The sequence below is a fragment of the Sapajus apella genome, unplaced genomic scaffold, assembly GCF_009761245.1.
Source record: "Sapajus apella isolate SASKATOON/1434 unplaced genomic scaffold, GSC_monkey_1.0 scaffold51, whole genome shotgun sequence".
In the NCBI taxonomy this organism is placed as follows: Eukaryota; Metazoa; Chordata; class Mammalia; order Primates; family Cebidae; genus Sapajus; species Sapajus apella.
Window position 1 is genome coordinate 2,624,627 of NW_022436991.1, and position 25,528 is coordinate 2,650,154.

The 25,528-nt window shown below is 45.9% G+C and overlaps 1 protein-coding gene across 8 annotated transcripts in view; it reads right to left on the reverse strand.

The window, feature by feature from the left end:
• Nucleotides 1-25,528, reverse strand: part of SNX29 (sorting nexin 29) — a 588,630-nt gene that overhangs the window by 426,392 nt on the left and 136,710 nt on the right. For all 8 annotated transcript variants that reach the window (XR_004258239.1, XM_032243340.1, XM_032243341.1 and 5 more), the window contains 2 exons: nt 18,334-18,397; nt 15,489-15,617 (listed from right to left, as the gene is read on the reverse strand). Coding sequence is in view for 7 of the 8 variants with exons in the window: in XM_032243340.1 (XP_032099231.1) it covers nt 15,489-15,617; nt 18,334-18,397 (193 nt within the window). In the remaining variant the exon portion in view is untranslated. The remainder of the gene's footprint in view (nt 1-15,488; nt 15,618-18,333; nt 18,398-25,528) is intronic.

Sequence of the window (25,528 nt, forward strand, 5' to 3'; positions counted from 1 at the left end):
TTTGTGATCTGCCCACCTCAGCCTCCCTAAGTGTTGAGATTACAGGTGTGAGCCACCACACCTGGCCGGAAATTATTTTTAAAAAGTGCGATAGGTTTATAAAAATACATGTTCATAGAAATACTAATCCTAAAAGGGAAAAAAGTGGTTAAGAAAAAGGACTGATGTGAGAAACAAGGACATATCCAAACACAGAATTCCACAAAGCTATCAAAGCAATATCCATGTAACTGAATAACATGAGAAAAAATATGTTGTTTATTGTATTACTGCAACAAAAAAGATGTTTTCAAAGCAGACTTCAATTTGTAGATTCAGAATGATCTGAATTATATAAAATACATATACACATAAACTGTAATAAAATACCCCATAAAAAACACATTGATGTTAATTGTGTTCAGGTGTTTCTCCTCTTTAGCCTTTGCTGGTTTTCCCAGACTTAAGAATTCTAACTTGAAAATTACCTTTATGTACAGTGGGGAAAAGTCCTTATTTTAGGTAAAAACCTTAAAGATTCAAACTTACACATTACATTTATGTGCAGGGGGAAAAACTCTTGCATTTAAATATAATTTGAAATCTACATAGAAACAATAAACAATAGAATATAAATTGTATGTATACAACAAACCGTGGTTTAACTATAAAAATGTCCTTAGTGAACTAAGAATGAAAATAATTATCATGTTAGGGGCATGGGATTTGGGACTCTTTTCCCCATTTTGAGTTGTTACGCGGCTTTCACAATTTAAAGGTAATTTTTTAAAGTATGAAAACAAGAGTTCCCTTAACAATTCTCAGGCATGGCAGAATTCCATGGTAGAATCCCACCTGTGTACCCCTTAATCTGAAAGCATGCAACTTCACATTGAGTGAGCAAAGCCAGCTGCAGAATGGGTGCATGTTGAAAGCTCACAGGCAGATCCTTAAAAACCCACAAAATAAGCTGTCTCTATCTGTTTGGGGCTGCTATAACCGAATACCTGAGACCTGGTAATTCATAATGAGTGGAAATTTCTCTTCTCAGAGTTCTTTAAGCTGGGAAGTCGAAGATCAAGGGGATGGCGTCTGGTGAGGACCTTCGCTTAAATTATCACATATCAGAAGGCAGGAACTGAAAAAGGAGCCGAACTGGCCCTTTTATAACAGTATGAATCCCACCCTCTCCCCAGCCCAGCCATGGGGGTGGAGTCCTCAGGGTCTAATCACCTCTCAGGTCACCACCTGTTTATACCTTTGCTTGGTAATTAAGTTTCAACATGAGTTTTAGAGGGACGACCTTCAAACCATAGCACAAACCTACATGTTGTTTATGGTTTACTTAAAAATAAAATCTAAAACAAAAATGACAAATGTTAGTAGTGCTAATTGTTGCAGTGGGTCTTAGTATTCTTTATATTTTTTGAACTAGCCAACCAACAAGAAATTAGCTCCGGGCTTGGTTCTGGGCTAAAAATCAGCCTTTCTAAGGCTGATTCCAATGAGCTTATCCATTCAGACCACTGCTGGCATTCTCTCTAAGTCCTTGCTACTTAAAGTGTGGGCTCGGAACCAGCAGCATCAGCATCACCTGGGAGCTTATTAGAACTCCATGATATCAGGCCCCACTCCAGACGTGCTCGATGAGAATTTAAATTCTAACCCGAGCCTCAGGTGCTTGGTGGCTACATTAATGTTTGAGAAACGCTGCACTATGCCACCAGTTGTCAACCTTGGCTGCACACTGGCATTACCTGGACGTCTGGGTCTTAGCTCCAGAGATTCTGATTTAATTGGTCTGGAGGGCAGCCTGGACATAACCATTTTAAAAGCTCCCCAAATGACTGTGATGTTCAGCAAAGTTTAAGCAACATATTTAGCCCTTCAACCCAGAGAATTCTTTATTAGGAAGTTAGTTACATCTGAGCAACAGTAGGCTAGATTAACTCCAGAAAATGACTTTTTGCATGCTTGAAAAGGAGGCATAATTTACTTCCATGAAACCACCAGTAATCACCATGGCGGTCTTTTACTCAGTACTTACGCAGCGTACTCAGTGTGCTCAGCACTTGACATCCATTATCTCTTTACCCTCTCTCTAAGGGAGAGTCTATTAATATCGTGGTTTTCTAGATGGGGAGCATTAGGGGTAAAATGGCCATCTGAGATCACACATCTGGAAGTGGTAGAAGCCCTTGCATGGCCCTGAGAACAAGCACCACCTTAAATTGAGCAGCTTAGGTCCTCACTTGTGTCACCCTCGCCCTAGCCCTCAGAAGCAGGACTGACATCCACACCTGCCCCATACGACACTTCCTGCTAAGAATGAACCCCACGAAAGTGGAACTTCTGGAACTGTCAGCCCGGAAGTTAAAATATTTGCTTGCCTATCCTTTCCTTCAAATTCCAGCAACCACAGGACAGAATCGGCTGTATCTGGTTTCTCTCTGATTGACCAAGCTTCACAAAGAACAGTAAATGTTTGATTAGTGAATCAACAAATAAACAACATCGGCCAGGAGTGATGGCTCACGCCTGTAATCCCACCACTTCAGGAAGCCGAGGAGGGTGGATCACCTGAAGTCAGGAGTTCAGAACCAGCCAACATGATGAAACCCTCCCTATTCCTACTAAAAATACAAAATATTAGCCAAGTGTGTCGGTGGGCACCTGTAATCCCAGTTACTTGGGAGGCTGAGGCAGGATAATCGCTTGAACCCAGGAAGAGGAGGTTGCAGTAAGCTGAGATCGTGCCACTGCACTCCATCCTGGGCAACAAAAGCAAAACTCCATCTCAAAAACAAACAAAAACAGTATCAGTCATTCATCTGTGACTGAATTTCATCAGTAGCATCAAACTGCAGGAAAACAGCTCCTCCTAAGCCATCTTCCCTCCTGACTGACATGTGTATCTTGTACTCACCCCTGGCCCCGCACGCCAGCCCCACGCACCCCACGCACTCAACACTCCTTGGCTGCTCTGGGGTGTATCATGAAACCAGCCAGCTGCTGATAAGCATGTGCTTAACAATGAGGAAGGGCACAACTCACTCCACTCATGAGACTTAGCCAAGGGAAAGAGCCACTGACCACGGGGAAGTGAGCTTAGCACTCAAGGAGATGCGAATGATGGGAGAACCAGAGTGAGTCACATGCGCAGCAGGTGCTCAACAGCGAGTTCACTGTAGACTGGATTCAGTCTCTGGACAAGGACTGAAAAGGATCGTGGCAACTGAAAGGGACCTTGCACACAAAATTCCGATACGTTTGCAAATGGTCTTGAAAAGGAGAACGCTAGGTAAAGAGCTAAAGCAGAGATTCTCACTGGGGGCGATGCTGCCTTCTAGAGGTACAATAAAAATCCATGAGGACAATTTGAGTCACCACAAGGATGATGGGTGCTACTGTCAGAGCTGTTTGAACCATAACAGCTTCATGTGGAATAGGAGCTGGCCAAAATGGGCTGAGACCTACTGGGCCGCATTCCCGGGAAGTCAGGTATTCCTAGTCACAGGATGAGACAGGTGGTCAGGAGGACTGGCATCACAAGATACCGGGCACAAAGACCTGATGATAAAACTGGATACTGTAAGGAAGCCAGTCAAAACCCAGCAAAACCAAGGTGGTGATGAAAATGATCTCTTGGCATCCTCACTGCTCATTATATGCTAATTAGAATGAATAAGCATGCTAAGAGACACTCCCACCAGCACCATGACGGTTTACAAATGCCATGGCAATGTTCCTAAGTTACCCCAAAAAGGAGGAGCAACTGTCAGTTCCGGGAAATCCTGCCCCTTTTCTGAAAAACCCAAGGGTAATCTGCCTCTTATTTAGCATATAATCAAGAAATAACCATAAGTACTCTAAGTTTACCGCCCAGGCTTTTGCTTCTTTTCTTTCTCTAATAAACTTGCTTTCACTTTAAGGACTTACTCCTGAATTATTTCTTGCACAAGATCCAACAACCCCCTCTTGGGATCCAGATCGGACCACCTTCCATTAGCCCTACCAGGATTTACAGCATGGGACTGAGGACACTAACTGTCCTGAAAGGCCAAGCCAGTACCATACAACCAAGATCAGCCTACCTCCTGCCATCCTTTCAATTGTCCTGTGGCCATTCATGTAGGTGGAAACCTTACTTATCATCTGAGCCTCGAAAGGAATGCCTTTAATATATACTGACTATGCCACGTTTACTTTACACTCCACCCACTCTCTGCTTTTTTTCTGCATTCCTTCTAAAGATTGACTTCTGATCTTCTTACCTTCTTTAAATCAAAACTCATGCATGAGAAGTAGGTGCAAGCACTTGATGTCAGTATGTTTTCTAGCAGAGTTGCGCCTGACCAATGAAATCTATTTTGTATTATAAATTACTTTCCTTTCATTTCTCTTTCATATTACAGTAGTGTTACACTGATTTTTTAAATTACTTGTGTAGGTAGGCTATATTTGCTATAAATTTCATTTCAGAATAGTGAAGGGGGTGTTACCAAATATTTTTATTTAAAATAGATACTGAGTCTGCTAAGATCAAGTCTAAATATGCCAAAGGAACTAGACCAGGGATTTGCTAATAAGGTCAGATTACATCAGACCAAAATTATCTAGCCAAGGAAAAGCACAATAAGAGAACACAGCACAAAGATATTCAGACTACTGCTTAGAATGGCCGAGCCCAGATTTCACCTACTGAGACAGGTTGCACAAGACAGCTGGCACAGCAGTGACAGCACGGTAGTGTTACTCTGGAAAATCGACCGAATCCAAGTGTCACAAGCCCTCTGTGGAAGCAACCCACTGCTGGGACATCTGCAGGCTGCGCCTCACCGCATGCACTGCCCCCTCTCCCCACCCCAGTCTGATGGGAGGAGCATCCTGGTTTTCCTTTTGAGGAAACTCTCCACCTTTGTTCCTGTTCTATCGAGTTTAGGTGAGGGAAAGCCAGCCACTCCCAGCTCCAGGGGAATGGGACCCAGGCTTCGGCAGCAAAAGTAACACAGCTGGCCCGGGAAATGAGAGTGAATCCCAGGACTTCTCTAGAGCTTCTGGAAACAAGTCCTCTCCTCCCACTGGTGTTGTTAAACTGATGGGATTTAGGCTGGGGCCCCTGGGGGCCCTCTTGTCACCACAAGAGAAGAGTGACTTAAGAATGAAGCCAAGACCAAGGGAAAGAGAGAGGAGACATGGAAAGGCATGAAGACTGCATGACACCTGCTGAGAGCTTTGATCCAGCCCAGCAAAAAGCTAGCTTTTTTCCTAAAGGTGTAAGTTTCATGAGCCAATCAACTGCACTTTTTCATAGGCAATTTAGGGTGGGTTTCTGTCACCTACTACCTACTCTAAGTGGTAAGATTCCTTTTTCTTTTTCTTTCTCTTTTTTGTGAGATAAGGCCTCACTCTGTCTCCCAGGCTGGAGTACAATGGTACAATCTCAGCTCACTGCAGCCTTGACCTCCTGGGCTCAGGTGATTCTCCCTCCTCAGCCTCCTGACTAGCTGAGACTACAGCCATGCACTACCACGCATGGCTAATTGTTGCAATTTTTGTGGAGGCAGGGTCTCACCACATTGCCCTAGCTGGTGCCCTGGGCAAAAGTGATCTGCCCACCTCAGCCTCCCAAAAGACTGGGATTAGAGGCGTGAGCCACACCTGGCCTCTACGTGGTAAGATTTTAATCAATGGCCAAGGGGTTTCCAGAAAGTCCCAATTCCCAGAAAATGACTAAAAAATACTATCTTGGGGCAAATGACCATCCGCAGGTCTAAAGCCCAGCCTAACTGTCTACTTTGTACCAAGAGAAGATGCTAACAAGAGGAGAATCATCAAGGTGCTAGAAGCACTGACACTTCCCAGTGACACTCTTACCAAGTGACACTGTCACTGGTCCCATGGTCCCTTCACTCCCTCATTTAGCCAAGACGACTGAGCAATGCCGGGCACTATGCTAAGTGTAAAGACAGGTCACTGCTGTCATGGATCACACAGTCTAAAAGGTAAGACAGGTGGTGCATGAACGACAACCCAGGCTGTGACTGTCAATAACGATGCTATTCAGGAACACGCTCCCATGGAGGCGTATCTCAGAGGGACCTGACCGGACTCATTATCGGGTAGTAGACGACGCACAAAGCCTTCTTTATTTTTAAGGGGTTTGCTCTGTTGCCCAGGCTGGAGTACAGTGGCCATTCTCAGTTCACTGCAGTCTTTGCCTCCTGAGCCCAAGTGATTCTCTTATTCTCCTGTCTCAGCCTCTGGAGTAGCTGGGATTACAGGTGCACACCACCACATCCGGCTAATTTTTGTATTTTTGGTAGAGCCAAGATTTTGCCAGGTTGGCCAGGCTGGTCTAGAACTCCTGACCTCAAGTGATCCGCCCACCTCGGACTGCCTAAGTGTTGAGATTACAGGCATGAGCCACCGTCCTTGGCCAACAAAGCTTCCTATATTCATTTAATCAGAAACAGAAAGCCCCACTCAAACTCTCTTGACAGCAAAAGCGTTTTACCGGCCTATACAACTAGAAAGTCAAGAGATAGCTCTGGCTTCATGGGTAGGTTGATCCAGGAGCCTAGTGATGTCATCATGCCCAGTTCTCTACCCTTCCTCTTCATTCCAAGCTGTAGCATAAGCCTCACCCTAAGGTTGCCTCCGCTCCTGCTAGTAAAAAGGTAAAGTAGTTCCAGCCTTTAAACCCTTACAGCACATGCTTCAGAAGAAGGCAGCCACCCAATGACCAAGGGAGAATCTTCCTGCAAAGTTCCAACAAACCTCCAACCATACCTCTGAGGCCAGAATTAGGTCACATGTCCACTGTCTGAACTGAGTCCAAACACGATACCTCACTGCGTCAAGCCATGGGAACCTGAACCAATCACTGTAGAAAAGAGATGGAATTATCTTGACCAGATTAGTCAACATTAAAGGTTGGTGCTTGAGAGAGTTCCACCCCTACCACAAACCAAGAAAAAAAAAAAAAAGCCATGGCTTATACTCTAGTGTGGGAGAAGTGTGGCAAGGGCTTTCAGGAAGATACTACCATGTCCACTGTAGCAACTCTTCTAGTAAAGGAACCCCTCCTTCTTCCCTGTCTCCCATCCATAAACACAGGCTTCCTAAATCAGACAACAAAGCAATTATTAATTTTTGAAAGATGTGTAGCAAAAACTGGGTCTTATTTCTGGTCTCTACTAAGTCTAAGAGCAAAATTTTATATTATTTTACAACATGGATTTAAGTAAGATATTCCTCCAGAGAATGTTTCTTTTACCAAAAAGAACAGAATAATATGGGCTTCATGAAAGAGTGACAGGTCAGGCGCAGTGGCTCATGCCTGTAATCCCAGCACTGTGGGAGGCGAGCAAGCAGATTACTTAAGGTCAGGAGATCGAGACCAGCCTGGACAACATGGTGAAACCCCATGTCTACTAAAAACACAAAAATTAGTCAGGTGTGGTGACATACACCTGTAGTCCCAGCTACTCAGGAGGGTGAAGCAGAAGAATCACTTGAACCTAGGAAGCAGAGGTTGCAGTGAGCCAAGATTGTGTCACTGCACTCCAGCCTGGGAGACAAACCAAAATTCCCTCTCAAAAAAAAAAAAAAAAAAATTGACAATTTCTCTCCTTTTTTTCAGTCCCATGTACAATGCTGCCATCTGGGCCTGGGGACCTTATCTCAAGCAGTTTCCAAGACTCCAAAAGTGCCACCATACGGATGACAAATTCTTGGCAGGCTTGCCACCATATCCCCTTCCCATGTGCACGGCAGACATTGCTAATCAATAACAACAATCTTTCCTGCTGAGCCCAGACAGGACTCCAGTCGCAGAGTTGGCAGCAGGATGAAGCCTACTGACTTTTTCCCGCTAGAGCAGGCATTGTGAACTGGGGAGATAGCACTGAAAAGGCCCAGACCCTTGGTTCCAAAGGCCATCCCTAGCCCAGGCTGGGCTCAAATTCAAGCCAGTAACCCCCATAATTCAAGTCAGTATGCCTGACCTTCTCAACTCTCACCATTTGCCTCTTGTGGTAAAAACATAATCAGTGCCTTTGGATGGAGACTGAAGAAATGTACTGTCCTTTTTCCAAAGGACATGACAGTCTTCATATTTCTCCAATGATTTAAAAGCAAAGGAAGGCAGAGGCTGAGCCTTGGGGTAGAGTGTGAGATTTAAAGGCAATGAAGGTCTCCTGGGGTGCGGAACAGCATGATCTGAGCAGGGCTCCCAAGGCCCTTCCAGGTTGCACAGTGCAGTTCTCAATCTCACACACACAACACTGTCACAGAAGCTCTCACTGCTCAGCAGCCCAGCAAGGACAAATAAACAAAGGGATACACACTGGGCAGGCAGCGCTGGAAAAATAACACCAAGAGGAGCTGAAGGTCTAATGAAGGCCAGGGGCCAAGGGCTGTAAGATGCTCACTGCAGGGGAGGCTTGGACTAGAGAGGGGCCCAGGAGATTCTGGCCTCACTTCAGCATCCCCAGCCACCTACAGCCAAGGCACCAGCCAAGAAGAAATTAGGTGACATTCACTGAGCACTTACTGAGGGCCTGGAGCTCAGCTGAGTGCTTAGGAACCTCAGCTCATGTAATCATCCCAACAATCCTAGGAGAAAATACAAGAGGCATGGTTTTGCTGCCCACTGTTTGCCTTGGGGACCTGGCAAGCCTGTCAATCATGGCCCTCTGCTCACTCTTAACCATAACATGCCCAATAAAAAGTCTTTCCTAGGCGGGGCACAGTGGCTCATGCCTGTAATCCCAGCACTTTGGGAGCCTGAGGCAGGTGCATCATTTGAGGTCAGGAGTTCAAGACCAGCCTGGCCAACATGGTGAAACCCCGTCTCTACTAAAAATACAAAAATTAGCCAGGCATAGTGGCAGGCACCTGTAATTCCAGCTACTTGGGAGGCTGAGGCAGGAGAATCACCTGAACCCAGGAGACGGAGGTTTTAGTGAGATAAGATCGCACCATTTCACTCCAGCCTGGGCGACAAAACAAAACTCTGTTTCAAAAAAAAAAAAAAAAACTTTTCTAAAATGTTATATATAGACATTAGGAAAAAGAGTATCTTCCCTTTGGATCCCATGCAAGGCTTAGTGCCACCAGAGGCCATTTTTGCTCTGTGCAAAGGACCTACCTAAGAAAGACACCAGCGTGCAGAGGATATGGGGCCAAGGGAAGATGGAGGGATACGACACTGGTGTCTTCAGGGACCTAGGTCTCACAATGCTTGAAGAAAGTGACCTGTCCTTGGATTTCCCAGCTACTGCAAGAAAAAATTCCCCTGGTGATCCAAGCTAATTTGGTATGAGTTTCTGCCACCAAAAGCATGTTAGTGTCGGTGGGCAACTGAGAGTCAAGAAGTTACCAAGTGGTAGAGCCAGGACCAGAGTCACTGTGCTGGGTCTAAGGGTCAGTCACGGCCTAGCTAAGGGACGGCCACAGCCCTCCAAAGCCAGCAGTGACCATAATGCATCAACACGATGCTTTACGCTACTGCACAGGAGGAAGGAAGGAGAGTGCTCATGCCACCCCAAACCCCTTTAAGTTTCTAAACAGGTAAAGAACCAGGGGCTCAGAGCATTAAGAGAATGGCCCCAGCCATACAACTGACAACATGTTCACGTGAGTGCCGTAGAACTGCCCGGAAGTAGGGAATAGTCACAACAGAAGAGTCATCGCAAGACCGGCCCCAATGAGACACAGGAAGGGAAGTCTGGAAAGGTGCTTTGAGGAGCAGTCCAGGCGGTTCCCCCAAGGAACACTTTCTCCACCACCTTGGTGACTCTCAACCAACCAGAAGCCCCTTCCTGGACCTGGCAGGTTGACTACTGAGATGACATGTCTACTTAGATGCAGAGAAAATACAGCATGCTCCAATCCCTAATAACCAAACCAGGGGCTTGTTCACTGAGGACTCTTAAGAGTATAATGGGCCGGGCGCGGTGGCTCACGCCTGTAATCCCAGCACTTTGGGAGGCCGAGGCGGGTGGATCACGAGGTCAACAGATCGAGACCATCCTGGTCAACATGGTGAAACCCCGTCTCTACTAAAACTACAAAAAATTAGAGGGGCATGGTGGTGCGTGCCTGTAGTCCCAGCTACTCAGGAGGCTGAGGCAGGAGAATTGCCTGAACCCAGGAGGCGGAGGGTGCGGTGAGCCGAGATCGCGCCATTGCACTCCAGCCTGGGAAACAAGAGCGAAACTCTGTCTCAAAAAAAAAAAAAAAAGAGTATAATGGAGAAAACCATCACAAATTGCTCAAGTAATGAAAGTAATTTATTGGTTCACATACATGAAAAGTCCAGAGGAAAGACAGCTTCAGGAAAGATTGGATCCAGAAGCTCAAATGAGACTATCAGGAACTGTTGATTTCTCCCTCCCTCCATTTCTCCACTGCATGGTTCTCACATGGGGTTAGACTCTCCTCACAAAATAGCAAAAATAGATGACAATGACTCCTGGCTGGCACCATCCTCTCAAGGATGCTGTAACTGGATCTTATCAGACCATCTTGGCCACATGCCCTCCTATAAAGCCGTCATGGTGGCCAGTGGATGGAGCAACCTAACTGTCCAGGCCTAGATGGGCTGTCCTCCTCTGGAGCCCTGTGGGGGCAGTGGGTAGGGGCAGTCCCATCAAACCACAGAAGGGAAGGAGGAAGGATCCATCAAGGAAAACTGGGGGAGTGTGATGGCTAATTTTGCATATCCATGTGTCTGGGCCACTGGATGCCCAGATAGCTAGCCTGCAATGGTGTTTCTGGAAGAGATTAGCATGTGAATTTATGGACTGAGTGAAACAGGTGGCCCTCACAATGTGGGCAAGCATCATCCATTCCATGAAGGGCCTGAGTAGAAGAAAAAGAAGGTGAGTTCTCTCCCAGCCTGACTGCTTGAGCTGGGACATGGCTCTTCCCCTGCCCTCGGCACTCCTGGCTCTTAGGCCTTCAGAATCAGGTAGGAATCTATACTACAGGCTCTCTGGCTCTTGGGCCTTTGAACTACACCGTGACCTTTTCTGGGTCTCTAGCCTGTAGAGGGCAGCTGTTGGGACTTCTCAGCCCCCATAATTATATGAGCCAATACCTTATAATAAACCCCTTTCTAGATATATATATACATGCTATTGGTCTGTTTGTTTGGATGACCCTAATATTAATACAGGTAGTATCTGCCCCAGGAGGAAGCAGATGCCTGATGGGTAGAGCAGGCAGCCTTCAAGGCCTCTAGTGACCCCTGCTTCCTGCTAGTCACACCACTGTGTTTCCCCCAACACTGAACCAAGGTTGACTGTAACTACAGAATACAGCAGAAGCAATCATGTGCCACCTCCAAGGCTAGATTATTAAAAACATGGTGGCGTCCATCTTGGGTGTGCTCTCTCCTGCTCCTGGGTTACTCACCCTGGGAAGTCAGCTACTATGTTGGGAGCAGCCCCAAGGAGAGGCCCACATGGCAAGGAGCTGATACCTCCTGCCAACAATCACAGGATGAAGCTTGCAAGTGGACACTCCATCCCTAGTCAAGCTTTCACATGTCAGCAACTCTGGCCAATGAAAGACTGCAACCTCATGAGAGACCCTGATGCCCCGGCTAAGCCATACCCAGAGTCCTGACTCACAGAAATTGTGGGGGATCACAAATATGTTGTTCTTAGTGACCAAGTTTGAGGATAATTTGTTACACAGCAAGAGCTACCACTGTTATAATACAAAGACAAGAAATAGAAAATGACCCCCCATAATAATTCAAGGACCCATTTACTTGCTTCCTTCCAAGCCACTTGTCATATAAATGTGTGTCTTTTTTCTTTTAACATCCGTCTCACGGCTTGAGTTTTCTAAATTTAAAAGGAAACAGGGCAATCAATTATTTAGAGGAATGTGACTTACAAACCCTTAATTGCAAATGATTATTATGCCTCTGCCACAGGAACTTGCAGCTGCCCAAGGCCAAAAAGCACCAGGCTAGTTACATGACCTTGCCAGGGATTCTGAGCAAAAGGAATGTGTAATCAAATGCTGGATTTGCTCAGTGATGCTCAGTTTTACAACCATGAACTCAGAGCCAGTGAAACACACATATACACAGCACACACTTAGCATTCGAGTATTTCACTTTTCTGAGTAGGAGATAGACTAGCTCCTAATTCTTTCTGCATTACTGATGTTAAAATAGAACTTTTGATGAAGGTAACATAATATTATATTCAAGAAAAATGATAATGATAGTTAACATTTACTGAGTATTTATCAAGCACACCGAGCCAATACATGGTCTCTCGTTTTATTTATTCAACAAAACTCTATGAGGTAAAGAGTTTTCTTATTACCATTTGAAAACTAAGGAAACAGGACGAGTGCAGTGGCTCACACCTATAATCCCAGCACTTTGGGAGGCCAAGGCGAGTAGATCACTTGAGCCCAGGAGTTTGGGACCAGCCTGGGCAATATGGTAAAACCCCATCTCTACAAAAGGATACAAAAATTAGCTGGATGTGGTGGTACACACCTGTAGTCCCAGCTACTCAGAGGCTGAGGTGGGTGAAGTGCTTGAATCCAGGAGGTGGAAGCTGCAGTGAGCTGAGATCGCATCACTGCATTCCAGCCTGGGCAACAGAGTAAGACACTGTCTCAAAAACAAAAACAAACAGAAAAAACACTAAGGGAATAGAAACAGAGAAGTTAAGTAACTCACCCAAGATCACACACCTAGTAAGCACGAAAGCCATGCGCTGACCCCATCAGTACATGGCATGCATTTATGCCATAAAGCCCTAGCCATACCCACCTGCACTGGAAACCTCCACCTGAACACCCACGCACCTGAGAAGAGGGTAGCGCCGATGCACTGAGCCTCTTCTTCCAGCCTGTGACACTCCACTGCCCCGCCCTGTGCCCCAGAAGCTAAAGCACCCTCTACCCCAGCACCAACTGCCTGAGCAGGCCACTGTCGGCCAACACTGACAACTGCTTCTACTGTGGCCAGAAGCATGAAGAAAGTTCTAACCATGGACAGAGGTTAACTTTACCTGGAACATGTCAGCAAGCGAATTTTTCAAAACGTACATACTCAACTGATCAGTTTCCCTACTTCCAGTTTCTCCTTTTGAAATATTCATCTGTTTTACAGATATCTGTTCCTTCTGCCTGCACACTGCCAACTTTCACACACCTTAATCTCTTAACTACCCACTGCTTAAATAGGGATTGTAAAACTGCCTGTTTAGGAAACTGGTTTTATCTGCTCCATTTGTGGGATAAAATTTTCCCAACAATCGTCATGCACTAAAACACGCTTCCTGTGGAATACACTTAGGACGCCTTGCTCGTGTCCACTACCATATGCACCGTCACATCTTTTCTTCCTCATTCAGCCCCTTTGGCAGGAAGAGATCATCCTCTCTATCCCAGAGATAGGGAAGCGCACATGCTCAGAAGTGGAGCAATTTGCCCAGAAACACGTAATTTGCAAATAATGATGCAGAGAGTCAAGACTAGGCTGACTGCTAATACAACCCATTAAGATGACAGGGAGGCCTGGCGCGGTGGCTCACGCCTGTAATCCCAGCACTTTGGGAGGCCAAGGCTGGCAAATCATGAGGTCAGAGGAGATCGAGACCATCATGGCCACCATGGCAAAATCCCGTGTCTACTAAAATACAAAAAGTTAGCCAAGTACGGTGGCACGTGCCTGTAATCCCAGCTACTCGGAAGGCTGAGGCAGAGGAATTGCTTAAACCTGGGAGGCGGAGGTTGCAGAGAACCAAGATCACACCACTGCACTGGCAACAGAGCAAGACTCCATCTCAAAGAAAAAAAAAAAATGACACAGCATATAATTCTTTCTCTCTTTGCTGATTCAGAGCCCTCAGCACCAGGGTCTCTAAAGATTTCAGTCTTTATTTTGAACATCAAATGCAATTACGCTGCAGAACTCTAACATGGTGAGGCAAAAGAGTGGTCCAGGTGAGAAAATGCCAAACTAGGCACATATTACACTATTTATAACATTAACTGTCTCTGATGCTCTTGAGCTGTCATTTTAAAATATGATGAAAAGGGAAAAAGCTCAAAGAATGGAAATTAATCATAGGATCATAGTGCCAACATTCAATAATGCTCATTAGAGCCTTTCACAGCATTTAACGCCACAGAGGGCTAAAGGCTGCTGCTATAAATTGACTTAACTCTGGGCTTCCTCGCACATCCACAAGACATGTTTATCTCGTGGTCTTATTTTAAAGTAGATTTAAAGAACAATCAATAAACTGCTTATCTTACCCAAAATGAGAACAAACTGGAAACAACCTGAATGTTAAATTGACCATATTAAATTGCTCATTCCAGTCCGGAATGGGCAATTTAATATGCCGTGTTAACTCAATCAAGTAACACATCCAGACACATAAAAATGGCTAACATGAGGCCTATATGGAAATAATAAAAGCTGCTTTTGCACTCCTAAGCAGTGCTCGAAGGTAGACTAAACAAAGACAGGCACAGATTATATGTATAGTAAAAAAAAAAAATGTTAGTGTATGAACAAATTCAGTAGGAAAGCATATGAATTGGGACTCTGGGCAGTTTACTTTGCAGTTTTCTTCAATAATACATAGACAAAGTGACAGAAAAGGAAATAAAATGGCTTTTAGATATAAGGAGGCTCAACTATACTGTTAATTGGAGAAACAGGAATGAAAAATTTCCTGCCAGCACCATTTCCACCCCCGACGTTATCAGAGACCAGAAGTTGGCTCCCATGGCTGTGAGCACAGCTGTGTGGCAGCGAGCCTCTCCCATGCCACTGCAGAACACACGGCTCACGCCCGTGGCAGGCATACAAATGCACTGCACTTTGACCCAGCAATCCTACTTCCAGGAACATTTCCAAAACATGTACTCATACAGAAAGAAAATGACAAACGCAAAGGTTGTTCACTATAGCATTAGTAGTAGCAAAAGACTCTAAACCATCTCAATGGCCGGCTGTCAGCAGACTGGTTAAACAAATTCTGATGCAGTCAGACAAGGAAATGTCAGGAGCTCTTAAAAAGCGAAGGGCAGCCCCACACAGACCAACAAAAACAATCTCTGAGATGTCAAGTGAATGCTGCATAGGACACACTACCATTTCACGTTAAGATGAAAGGGAGGAAGCGGAGAAGGAAAAGAAAAGGAAAAAAAGTTTATGCTCATGTATCTGCTTGTGTGTACAGGGAGTATCTCTGGACTCGGTAACAATGACCTCCACTAGGGAGCAACCTGGGTGGCTGGGATAACAGAAGGGGGACTTGCACAGGTGAACCTTTTGTATTTTGAACCAGGTGCATACATATTATTTACTCAATGAAATAAGTTAAATTCAAATACATACATCTTTTGCTTTATTTATTTTTTTTTTTAAACTAAAAAGTTCAGGTGAACGTGTGCTCAGGTTTTAAGGAAGCCCCCACGTGCTTACCTCTGTGCCCCTCACCCTCTCCTACCTGGCCAGCGCCTGGACCTTCATGCCCTGCCGCTCCTCCTGCTCAGCCACCTTCCTTTTCAACGTGTCCACCTCTTGCCGGAGCGCAGCTGAATGCTCCATCTCACCGTCAAGCAGGTTCCGCAGCGATCTGGGAAAAGAGGGCCCCAACAGCTCAGACACTGTCAACCCAGACTACACAGTTCCTAACCTAAGTCAAGTCCTAAGCCATGCACTTTCCACAAGGCTCTGTATAAACCACAATTCAAGTCTATCTCATGTGAACTGGAGAACCAAACTCTAATTGAAAGCCTTAGAGTAAGAAATAGGGGCAGTCATCTGTGACCTGGGCTGTAGTCCCTGATCGCCTGTGAGGAGGCCAGCCTTCTGACAGCTTCAATCAAGGGAAAACAATGAGGTGAGCCAATTCCAGCCAAGTCCCTTTACAGACACCCCACTCAAAAGTGTAACACTGAGACGATTTTGTCACAGCTACACCAGGCAGGAGATTTAACAAAGGAAAGGATGTCAGGAGAGGCCAAAAGAATAATCTGAGGCATAAAAATAGAATATCCACTCAGATTATCTGACAGATGTCTAGTCTCATCTCCACCTGTGCCTATAAAACACACTGACAGCCTGTTTCATTGCCAACTTTAGGTGAAATAAATACACATACAAAACGTCTTACGCCGCTATAGCATCTGAGATAGCATAGACAGTATTTTACATTTCCAAGTTTGTTAACTCTCCAACAGGGGGCTTGCAGCCAGCACAGGATTCACTTGTGTATCTGTCATCTCTAGTCTTAAATAAGAGAGAGGACACCAGGTCTTCTGGAAACCATCACCAGTGACCACCTGGAAGAGAGCTAAGCATGGTGCTGCTAACCATTTACTTCACTCTCCATGGCTGTTCCTGGAAAACATTTACCAACCATGATACCTCTACATACATCCAGAGGACACTTGCCATGTGACATCAGAATATAAGCAAAAACATGGCCGGGCACAGTGGCTCATGCCTATAATCCCAGCACTTTGGGAGGCCAAAGTGGGTGGATCACTTGAGGCCAGGGGTTTGAGACCAGCCTGGCCAACATGGTGAACCCCGTCTCTACTAAAAATACAAAAATTAGTCAGGCATGGTGGTACACACCTGTAATCCCAGCTACTCAGGAGGCTGAGACAGGACAATCGCCTGAACCTGGGAGGCGGAGGTTGCAGTGAGCCGAGATCACGCCGCTGCACTGCAGCCTGGGTGACACAGTGAGACTCCATCTCAAGTTAAAAAAAGAATGTAAGCAAAAACACCTGACCCCCACCATACTCTGATCATCCACTGATATCTCCAAGACTTGTGTTCTGTGAGAGCTCTGAGGAAATTCCCCTCCTGGGGCCTGGGCCTCCCTGACAAAAACATGGTAAATTTTTTCTTTCCTTCTGGGAAGTACAAAAAAGAAACAAACAGCAACTCTTGTTTTTCACAAGGTAAGACAAAATCTATGGCTTCTTCTTAGATAATAGCTCCAGCTGGAGCAAGGAAAAAGAATCCTGCAACGGCACAAGCCCTTTGTTGAAACTTTATTCTAGTTGGAAAATGGTGCAGTCTAAAGATTCCTTTTAAAAACATCCTCTTTTGTTTTAGAAATCAGGCTTGTTTGCTTTTATATGTTTCCAGAAAGGACAAGAGAGAAGCTTGTCAGGCAGGACCCAAAATGAGGTTTAAAGGAGAAATATGACTGTGTGTAAAAGAGGGTGTCAGTAAAAGAGGGTGACGTGAACACACACAGCCCCTCCCTTGTCCCAAGGAGGCAGCTGAATAGTGTTTCTAGAAGCTCAGGGGGTAACTACAGGTAAGCCCTCTCTGACCATCCCGCAGTCAAGGTAAGTCAGATGGGAGCCAGCAGCCAATGTCAGGTGGTATCTAGCATGGGTTTCCAAAGGGAAGAAAGGTTAATAAAACCCTTCGCCCTCTCAAGAGTCTGCAATTGGGTTTTTGGCCAAGTCAAAAGAATCTGAATTTCATCTTTCCCCAAGTATCCCTGATTTGGGCAAACTTTAAGATAAGTATTCAGATGCCTGGAACATGATAGACAGGTCTTCAATTAATGATGACTAAAGACTGCCTAGAGGCCGGGCACAGTGGCTCTTGCCTGTAATCTCAGCACTTTGGGAGGCAAGGAGGGCAGATTACTTAAGCTCAGAAGTTCAAGACCAGCCTGGAAAACATGACAAAACCCCATCTCTACTAAAAATACAAAAATTAGCCAGGCATGGTGGCATGCGCCTATAGTTCCAGCTACTCAGAAGGCTGAGGGTGGAAGATCACTTGAACCTGGGAGGTGGAGTTTGCAGTGAGCAGAGACTGCACCACTGCATTCCAGCATGGGAGACAGATGCAGAACTGTCTCAAACAATCAAAAAAGACTGCCTAGGTTAAGGAGGTGATAACTAAAGGGAACAAGGCTTCTTTCTGGGGCGATGAAATGTTCTAAAATTGACTGTGTTGATGTTAACTCATATCTGTGAATATAGTAAAAACTACTGAATTATATACCTTAAATGAGTGAATTATAGTGTATGTGAATTAAATCTCAATAAAACCTGTTTTTTAAAAAAAAGAGTTAACAATTGCTCTACCAGACTCTTAGCTTGTTCTAAGAAAGTGCCATTACCATAAGGTTCTCACTCCTTTTTTACAAACCAATCACAAGAGATACCAAAGTGGCACATCCCTGACATTAAGAAATAGCCAGTTATGATTTTTACCAAGAAAGCAAAATATGCCTCATCTGTTACATTCTCTGCCCCAGAGGCTGAGTGTCAAAGAAAGAGGCTATTCCTCAAGCCTGAAAATCACAGTACCTGTTCTCCTCCTCCAGCTCATCCTTCCTGTTCATCATGGCCACAATGGCCTGGCGCAGTTCACCTAAGGGAAGAAAACAAAGTCAAAAATAATTGGCAGGCCTTGCCTGTTACAGGATGCCCTCACCTCTCTGAATTATATGCTATTAAGGATGACTTGTCTAGATAAGTTCCCTTTTCCCTTTCAAAAATAACCCCTATACCACTCTAAGAGACTCGGCTGATCAGGGTCCTGAATTTTAGAGCTCAGTCTCTGAAGTCAGGTCCCAGGTTCAAATCCTGCCACTGCAACAGGTTAATCTCAGGCAAGGTAGCAACCCTCTCTGAGCACCAACTCCTCTGTCTATAAAATGAGACCTTAACAGTCACTATCTCCTAGAAGTGTTGTAAGAATTCAATAAGGCAATATGTACGTGAGATGCTTAGAAGGGTACCCAGCATAGAATAGAATTTAGCAAGTATTACTAATCAGTATCATTACAGTCTTTGCAGAGCTGCAACAGCAGAAGACAGGAAGATAGAGATGAGGTAGCATATGGCTCACAAGCACAAGTGGGTTAAACTGGGCACATTTTCAAAACTCAGGGGATTTACTGGGCTCCTGTCTACCTCAGCCTTGGGGAAAATATGATTATTTAAGTGGTCTATGCCTTAGAGTAGCACACTAGATAGTAGAATTTTCTAAAGTGTCAAACAAGATCACCATAGGCAATATGGGAAATCAGCCCCAGACAGCGATGTGGCATTTGGAAATCAAGTATCTGGGTTCTGGGCCTTGCAGGCATGGTATAAGGGGGTCCCCAATGCTGCTACTCAGACTTTGTAGCTGAAAATGTTATATTCCAGGGGGAAATTCTAGGAGGAAAAACTGTTTCCCAGGAGGTTTCAGAGGCAGCAATGTTTGCCTGACAAGTACAACCTCGAGTAGTCTTAAAAGATGTAGGCTGGGCACAATGGCTCATGCTTGCAGTCCCAACACTTTGGGAGGCCAAGGTAGGAGGATCACTTGAGCCCAGGAGTTCAGGACCATCCTGGTCAACATAATGAGACCCTATCTCAAAAAAAAAAAAAAAAAAAAAAAGAGGGAAGAGAGAGAGATCTCAGCCACAAGCCCCACTTCCAGGAGCCCAAATCACTGCCCAGAAGCCACCTGTGAGAAACAAGACAATGGATGCTGACCTGATCCACACCATCACCCTGGCCTCACCCTTCCACCCTTCCCTGCCTTCCCCCATCCCATACACGGTACATCTCCGGCCTCCTGGACAAGGCCCCTTTGTTTTCATCAACACCAAAATGACTGATATCACAAGCACAGCCAAAGCAGTACTCTGGTAGTGGGAATCTTTTTAAAAATCCATCATAGAAAGACAAGCTGTCAGACCCTTCCACCTTCCCTGAGTGGCTATGACATAATGTTCAGATTAATGGTGGAGAAGGAAAGGGACCGAGAACTGGTATAGCCCCCCAAAATGTTCTTTCAATGGCCTTGAACCTGAACACACATTCTCTTTCGCTGCCACACTGGCTGTTCTGTGACTCTTTTGGGGCAGTAAAGCTAGTAGGTAATGTTGGGGTGATTTCCAAAGATTGGCTAAATATTATACTTTGCCAAGCACGAGTGACACACACGAGCAGAGGCGCTCCCAAGCATGTAATTTTCTCTCCTCTCCCCAGCACCGTGCAGCAAATGATTTGTTTAGTCTCTATTATTGTGATTTCCTTCCTCTTTATGACCTACTGCAGCTCACATTTCAAGTGAAAACAGAGCAGCACTTCAGCACTGTGGACTGGGCAGAGCCTGACCGTGCCGGGGGGATCCCTTCTCCTATACCTGAAAAGCAAACGGCCATCTCAACATAGGTTCCTTGCTTGGCTTCAGAGGACAGAGCCACAAAACCAGGCAAGAGTACAAGGGAATGTTAACTTCGACCATCAGAAACTGATCTGAGATAAAAAGCAGCGTTGAAAATGCTGTGGGCAGGATGGATTCGTCCACAAATGCGGCTGGGCAAGGAACCATTTGGGAAGCAAGACACCAGACTTAAATAAATCTCTATTCCTGCAATGTACTAAAATAAATTTCTGATATAATAATGTTTACACATGTGAAATGAAGCAATAAAAACTGCACAAGTATATGAACAAACATGTCTTCCATCTTTCTTACCATGAAGCCAAAGGCCAAGTCCATTAAAGAAATAATAATTTCTGTATCTACACATCAAGGGTGCATCTAACACACACACAAAAAATTGGTCCATTGTTTGTGGAACTTTAAGCTCCTCAGGGCAGTAAACTGGTACAGTAGAAAGAATACCCATTCTTTTTTTATTTTGAGATGGAGTCCGGCTCTGTCACCCAGAGCACAGCAGCACAATTTTGGCTCACTTTAACCTCCACCTCCCAGGTTCAAGTGATTCTCCTGCCTCGACCTCCCAAGGAGCTGGGATTACAGGCACCTGCCACCCTGCCTGGCTAATTTTTGTATTTTTAGTAGAGAAGGGGTTTCACCATGTTGGCCAGGCTGGTCTCGAACTCCTGACCTCCAGTGATCCACCCGCCTTGGCCTCTCAAAGTGCTGGAATTACAGGTGTGAGCCACCGCGCCCGGACTTGAACACCAGTTTTCTAATCAGATCTACCTTTGATTGCCACGTCCCTCACACTTGAGTTCAGGGTCCCAGCAAATGATATCATCCTTGCTTCCCAGCTCCTTCAGCTGGAGAAAATGTTGCTGGTATCGCCAGCCTCAGAGGATAGAGCAGGGGCCAGTAAAGCTTTCCCGGAACACAGCCACACCCATCCATTTCCGCAATGACTAAGTCTGCTTTGATGAGCTGTTTTGACAGAGATCTTTGGGCCCACACAGCCTGAAATAACTACTATCCAGCCCTTTCCAGAAAACATTTGCCAGCCCGTCAGGAGAATATCACAAGTTCTTCCCTCCACACCCCACTCTCAGCCTTCTTCATTCAGAGCTAAAGGCAGCTCTGACACTGTACCAATCCGGTAGGACCGCCGGCTGTACCCACACAGGACAAGGCAGGCTGAGACAAACTGAACAGCAGTAGGGCTGCTCCTGCCTCAGACTCCTTTTTTATGGCTGAATATTATTCCACCGCGTATATGTGTATATATATATATATGTGTGTGTGGGTGGGTGTGTCTACATGGGGGTATGGATAGGGGAGATGGGTGATGTTGGTCAAAAGGGCACGTCTTATAACTTTCTGTTAGAAGATGAGTAAGTTCTGTGGACCTGATGACAGCATAGTGACTCTGGCTAACAATACCACAGTACTGTTTACTTGAAATGTAATGAGAGAGTATACTTCAAGTGTCCTCATCTCTCACACACACACATACACACACACCATGTTCCCTCAGGGAGGTGGTGGATATGTTCATCTGATTGTGGTAGTTATTTCGCAATGTAGACATACATCAAATCATCATGTTATATGACTTGAATACATACAATTTTTGTCAATTAAATACTTCTAAAAAAATTTTTTTTATTAGGCCAGGTGTGGTGGCTCACAACTGAATCCCAGCCCTTTGGATGCCGAGGCATGCAGATCCCTTGAGGTCAGGAGTTTGAGACTGGTCTGGCCAACATGGTGAAACCTCATCTCTACTAAAAATTCAAAAATTAGTCAGATGCGGTGGTGGGCACCTGTAATCCCAGCTACTTGGGAAGCTGAGGCAGGAGAATCACTTGAGCCTAGGAGGCAGAGATTGCAGTGAGCCAAGATTATGCCACTGCACTCCAGCTTGGGTGAGAGAGTGAAACTCTGCCTCAAAAAAAAATTTTTTTTATATTAGTAACAAGGGTGATAGGCAATGAAAAAGTTCTAGCCGGGCCTCAGTGCTGCTGCGTGGATATAAGGCTGCATCTACACCAAGGGCTCCATCACCGCTTCCACCCTGCACACACTCACACCTCCACCCAGGCCCTCTCCTGAGCTCCAGACCGTGTGTAGTAGCTTCTCTGCCACTCCAGCCTCGGCTCATTTTCTCTTCCTTGGTTAGATGCCAACCATTCCTTCTCTCATGCCTCTGTGTCTTGGCACAGGCTGTTTCCCAGTGTCTGGAAGGCCTGGCCCCTCCCACACTCTACGTTGTCCCTCAAGATTCTGACTGGGAAGTGCCTTTTCTGAGCAGCAGCTGCTCGCTGGCTAGGGCAGTTGTGGGCCTTACTCTTGCCCCCACTCAAAGACTCAGCTCCCAAAGGCCTCCCATTCCCATCCCCACCCACCCCACCTGCAATAAGTGAGAAGGGTGGTTATTGACTCAAACCAAGTCCATCATATTGAGTCTTCAGAACTTCAGATGTGCCAAAACCTTACAAGAGACATGAAAGAAGGTGGCAACAGATGCATCTGGCCCGAGAGTGAACAGTTCCAAGTCGCCCTACCACAGTGAGTACGGAGACACACTGAAATAGGGACTTGCTGAAAGCCAACTGGTCAAAAGACCAGTTTAATAAACCCATCCCAGCCAGGTGCAGCGGCTCACACCTATAATGCAAGCATCTTGGGAGGCCGAGGTGGGTGGATCACTTCATGTCAGGAGATTTCGATCAGCCTGGCCAACATGGTGAAACTCCGTCTCTACTAAAAATACAAAAATTAGCTGGGCATGGTGGTGTGCACCTGTAGCCCCAGCTCCTTGGGAAGCTGAGGCAGGAGAATCACTTGAACCCGGGAGGCGGAAGTTGCAGTGAGCCAAGATCGTGCCACTGCACTCCAGCCTGGCGACAGAGCAAGACTCCGTCTCAAAAAAATAAAAATGATAATAATAAAATAAATAAATAAACCCATCCTTAAATAAAACCCTAAACTGGGCCCAGGACCGTTGGCTGGAGGCTCCTCTGTTGCCAGGTACAAAGGCCTGGACAGGGACAAATGCAGATGCAGCCACAGGGCAGAGGGCCACCAAACAGGGGAACTGACAAAGCTCCTCAGGGCAAGCCCACTCAGCCACCGAGAAGGTACCGAGTCTGGCCAAGTGGCAGGTGTCAAAAATGTCACATGTACTACCATGGAGCCCTGCAGCCTGAGGTGGCTCAGTGAACTCCTCATTCCTAGCTTAGTCCTCTGCTGCTCCACCATAGCCAAGGCAGCTATCTGAGGGCAGGCGTGGGAAGTGAGAGCCCACCACCAGTGACCACATGGCCACAGGGACTACAGCAGTCATTCACAAATGGCCCCCTGGGCTCCTGCGGGGCTCTCAGCTCCCAGGCCCTTGAGAGTCCCTATGGGGTTCTGTGCCCTTGTCTTCTAAATGAGTGTGGGTTCTGTGTCCTCATAGCCAAACGATCCAAGTAGAGTTCACTGAGTTCCCACTGCACCTCATATGCACCTCTACGAAAGCACACTGTCCACTGAGCTAGACGCACTCACTTGCAGCTCTGGCCACCAACACCCCACCCCCAAGCCTGTGCATCCCTTGAGTACCGGGACCCAGTGCCCAGCACAGGACACACGTGGGACCTGGTAAATGATCAAAGGTAAGATGCGAAAGTGGATTAACAAACAAATGAATGACTGACAGTCACCCATTGCTAAAATGCCACCCTCAGCTCCAGGAACTGAGCATGGAATAAGCTGGGCAGAAATGTCAACCACGTTAATTGTAAGCTCAAGGCCTCCGCAGAGAACACTAACCACCAGGTTCACAGCTGTAATTTCCTGCCCCAGTGACAGAGATTCAGGCTCAAATTGGGCTTTTTCCATCATGCATCTCGGGAGTGTGTCAGGCATGGGGAGGAGGGGATAAGGTCCCATATATCATTGCCATGACCTCAAACAGGACGGGCCTACAAAAACATTCCCCTCCTTTCTCGGCAGTGACCATACAAATGCTCAATTTCAAAAAGAATAGTGGAGCAGGGACCAGCCCCCAGTCCCCAGGGACCCAAACATAAACACAGACACACAGCCAGATGACGTGCAGGCCCATTCACACAAATGATTACAGGCCTTGGAGGCTGCTATATAAAGCACTGAAACAGTGATGCCAAAGAGGGGTGAGATCTCATCTTCAGCCACCAAAGGCCCCCAGGGGGAAATTATCCTGAGACTAATTGATCTTCAACTGCCTTTTCAAAATTAAAAAGGGAAGAGACTGCTGACTGTGATGACTAGACGCGGTGACGTGTGGCTGCATGTGTGCGCGCACACACTCTCTCACATATATACATAGATCTGTGTAATAGTTCCCTGGCTTTATATAGCATCTTTTTCCAAAGACCTCAAAGAGCCTTTACAAACACTCCCCTGGGGCCCATACTCAGCTATATTTAAAGAGAGAGCTCATGAGGGCACATGTACAAATAAAGAATTTTCCTCTATGGGGATGGACTTAACCTACATCATCGTTTTTCAAACTTAACATCCTGCTTTTTATATCTTTGTCTGCCTACCCACTCCCTTTCCTTTTATCTCTAAAAGAAAGGATAAACTATATCAAGCTCCAAAACATAACTTTTAAATCACTCAGTTCATTCTAACTTTTCGTTCTGTTTCTCTCTCCTGCCTCCCTCTTCCCCTAGCCCGCCCAGAGTTTCTATTCTTTTCAATTTGTTAAGATCAAAGAGTGAGAAATGTCCCAAGACCCCTTCCCAGAGCTTAGATAGCCAGTGGTTACCATGCACTGCCTGCTTCCTGCACGCCCAGCAATGTGAGAGGTACCTGAAACACACAATCTCATGTAATTCTCAGAAGGTCCCTGAGAAGAAGCATGATTATACCCACTGTATGAATAAGGCAACAGCAGCCTAGAGAAGGGAAGTGACTTGCCTCAGGCCACACAGCCAGAAAGTGGCCAGGCAAGGACCCACACCTGGTCCAGCACGCTTGAAAGCCTGTCCCCCAAGTGGGCAGTGCCAGGCCCAGTCCAGCTCCTGGGATGCAGCTCACAGCCTCAGGACTCACACCAGTTCCCAGTGTGTGGCCGCGGGCAGTTCTCCCCATCTTTCTGTGTCCTCTTTTGGAAAATCAAAAGTGTGATGAAATTCTGGCCCTTTCCAGTTTTAGCACTATGGTTTCTACATAATTATAGTCTCAAAACAGAAAACAAAAATGTGGGGAATTCATGGGAACAGGAGGGAAAATGGAAGAAAGTCACAAGGTACAGAAGAAAAACACTTTGCAAAATCTTGGTAAGGTTCTAGATCGTTATTAACTTTT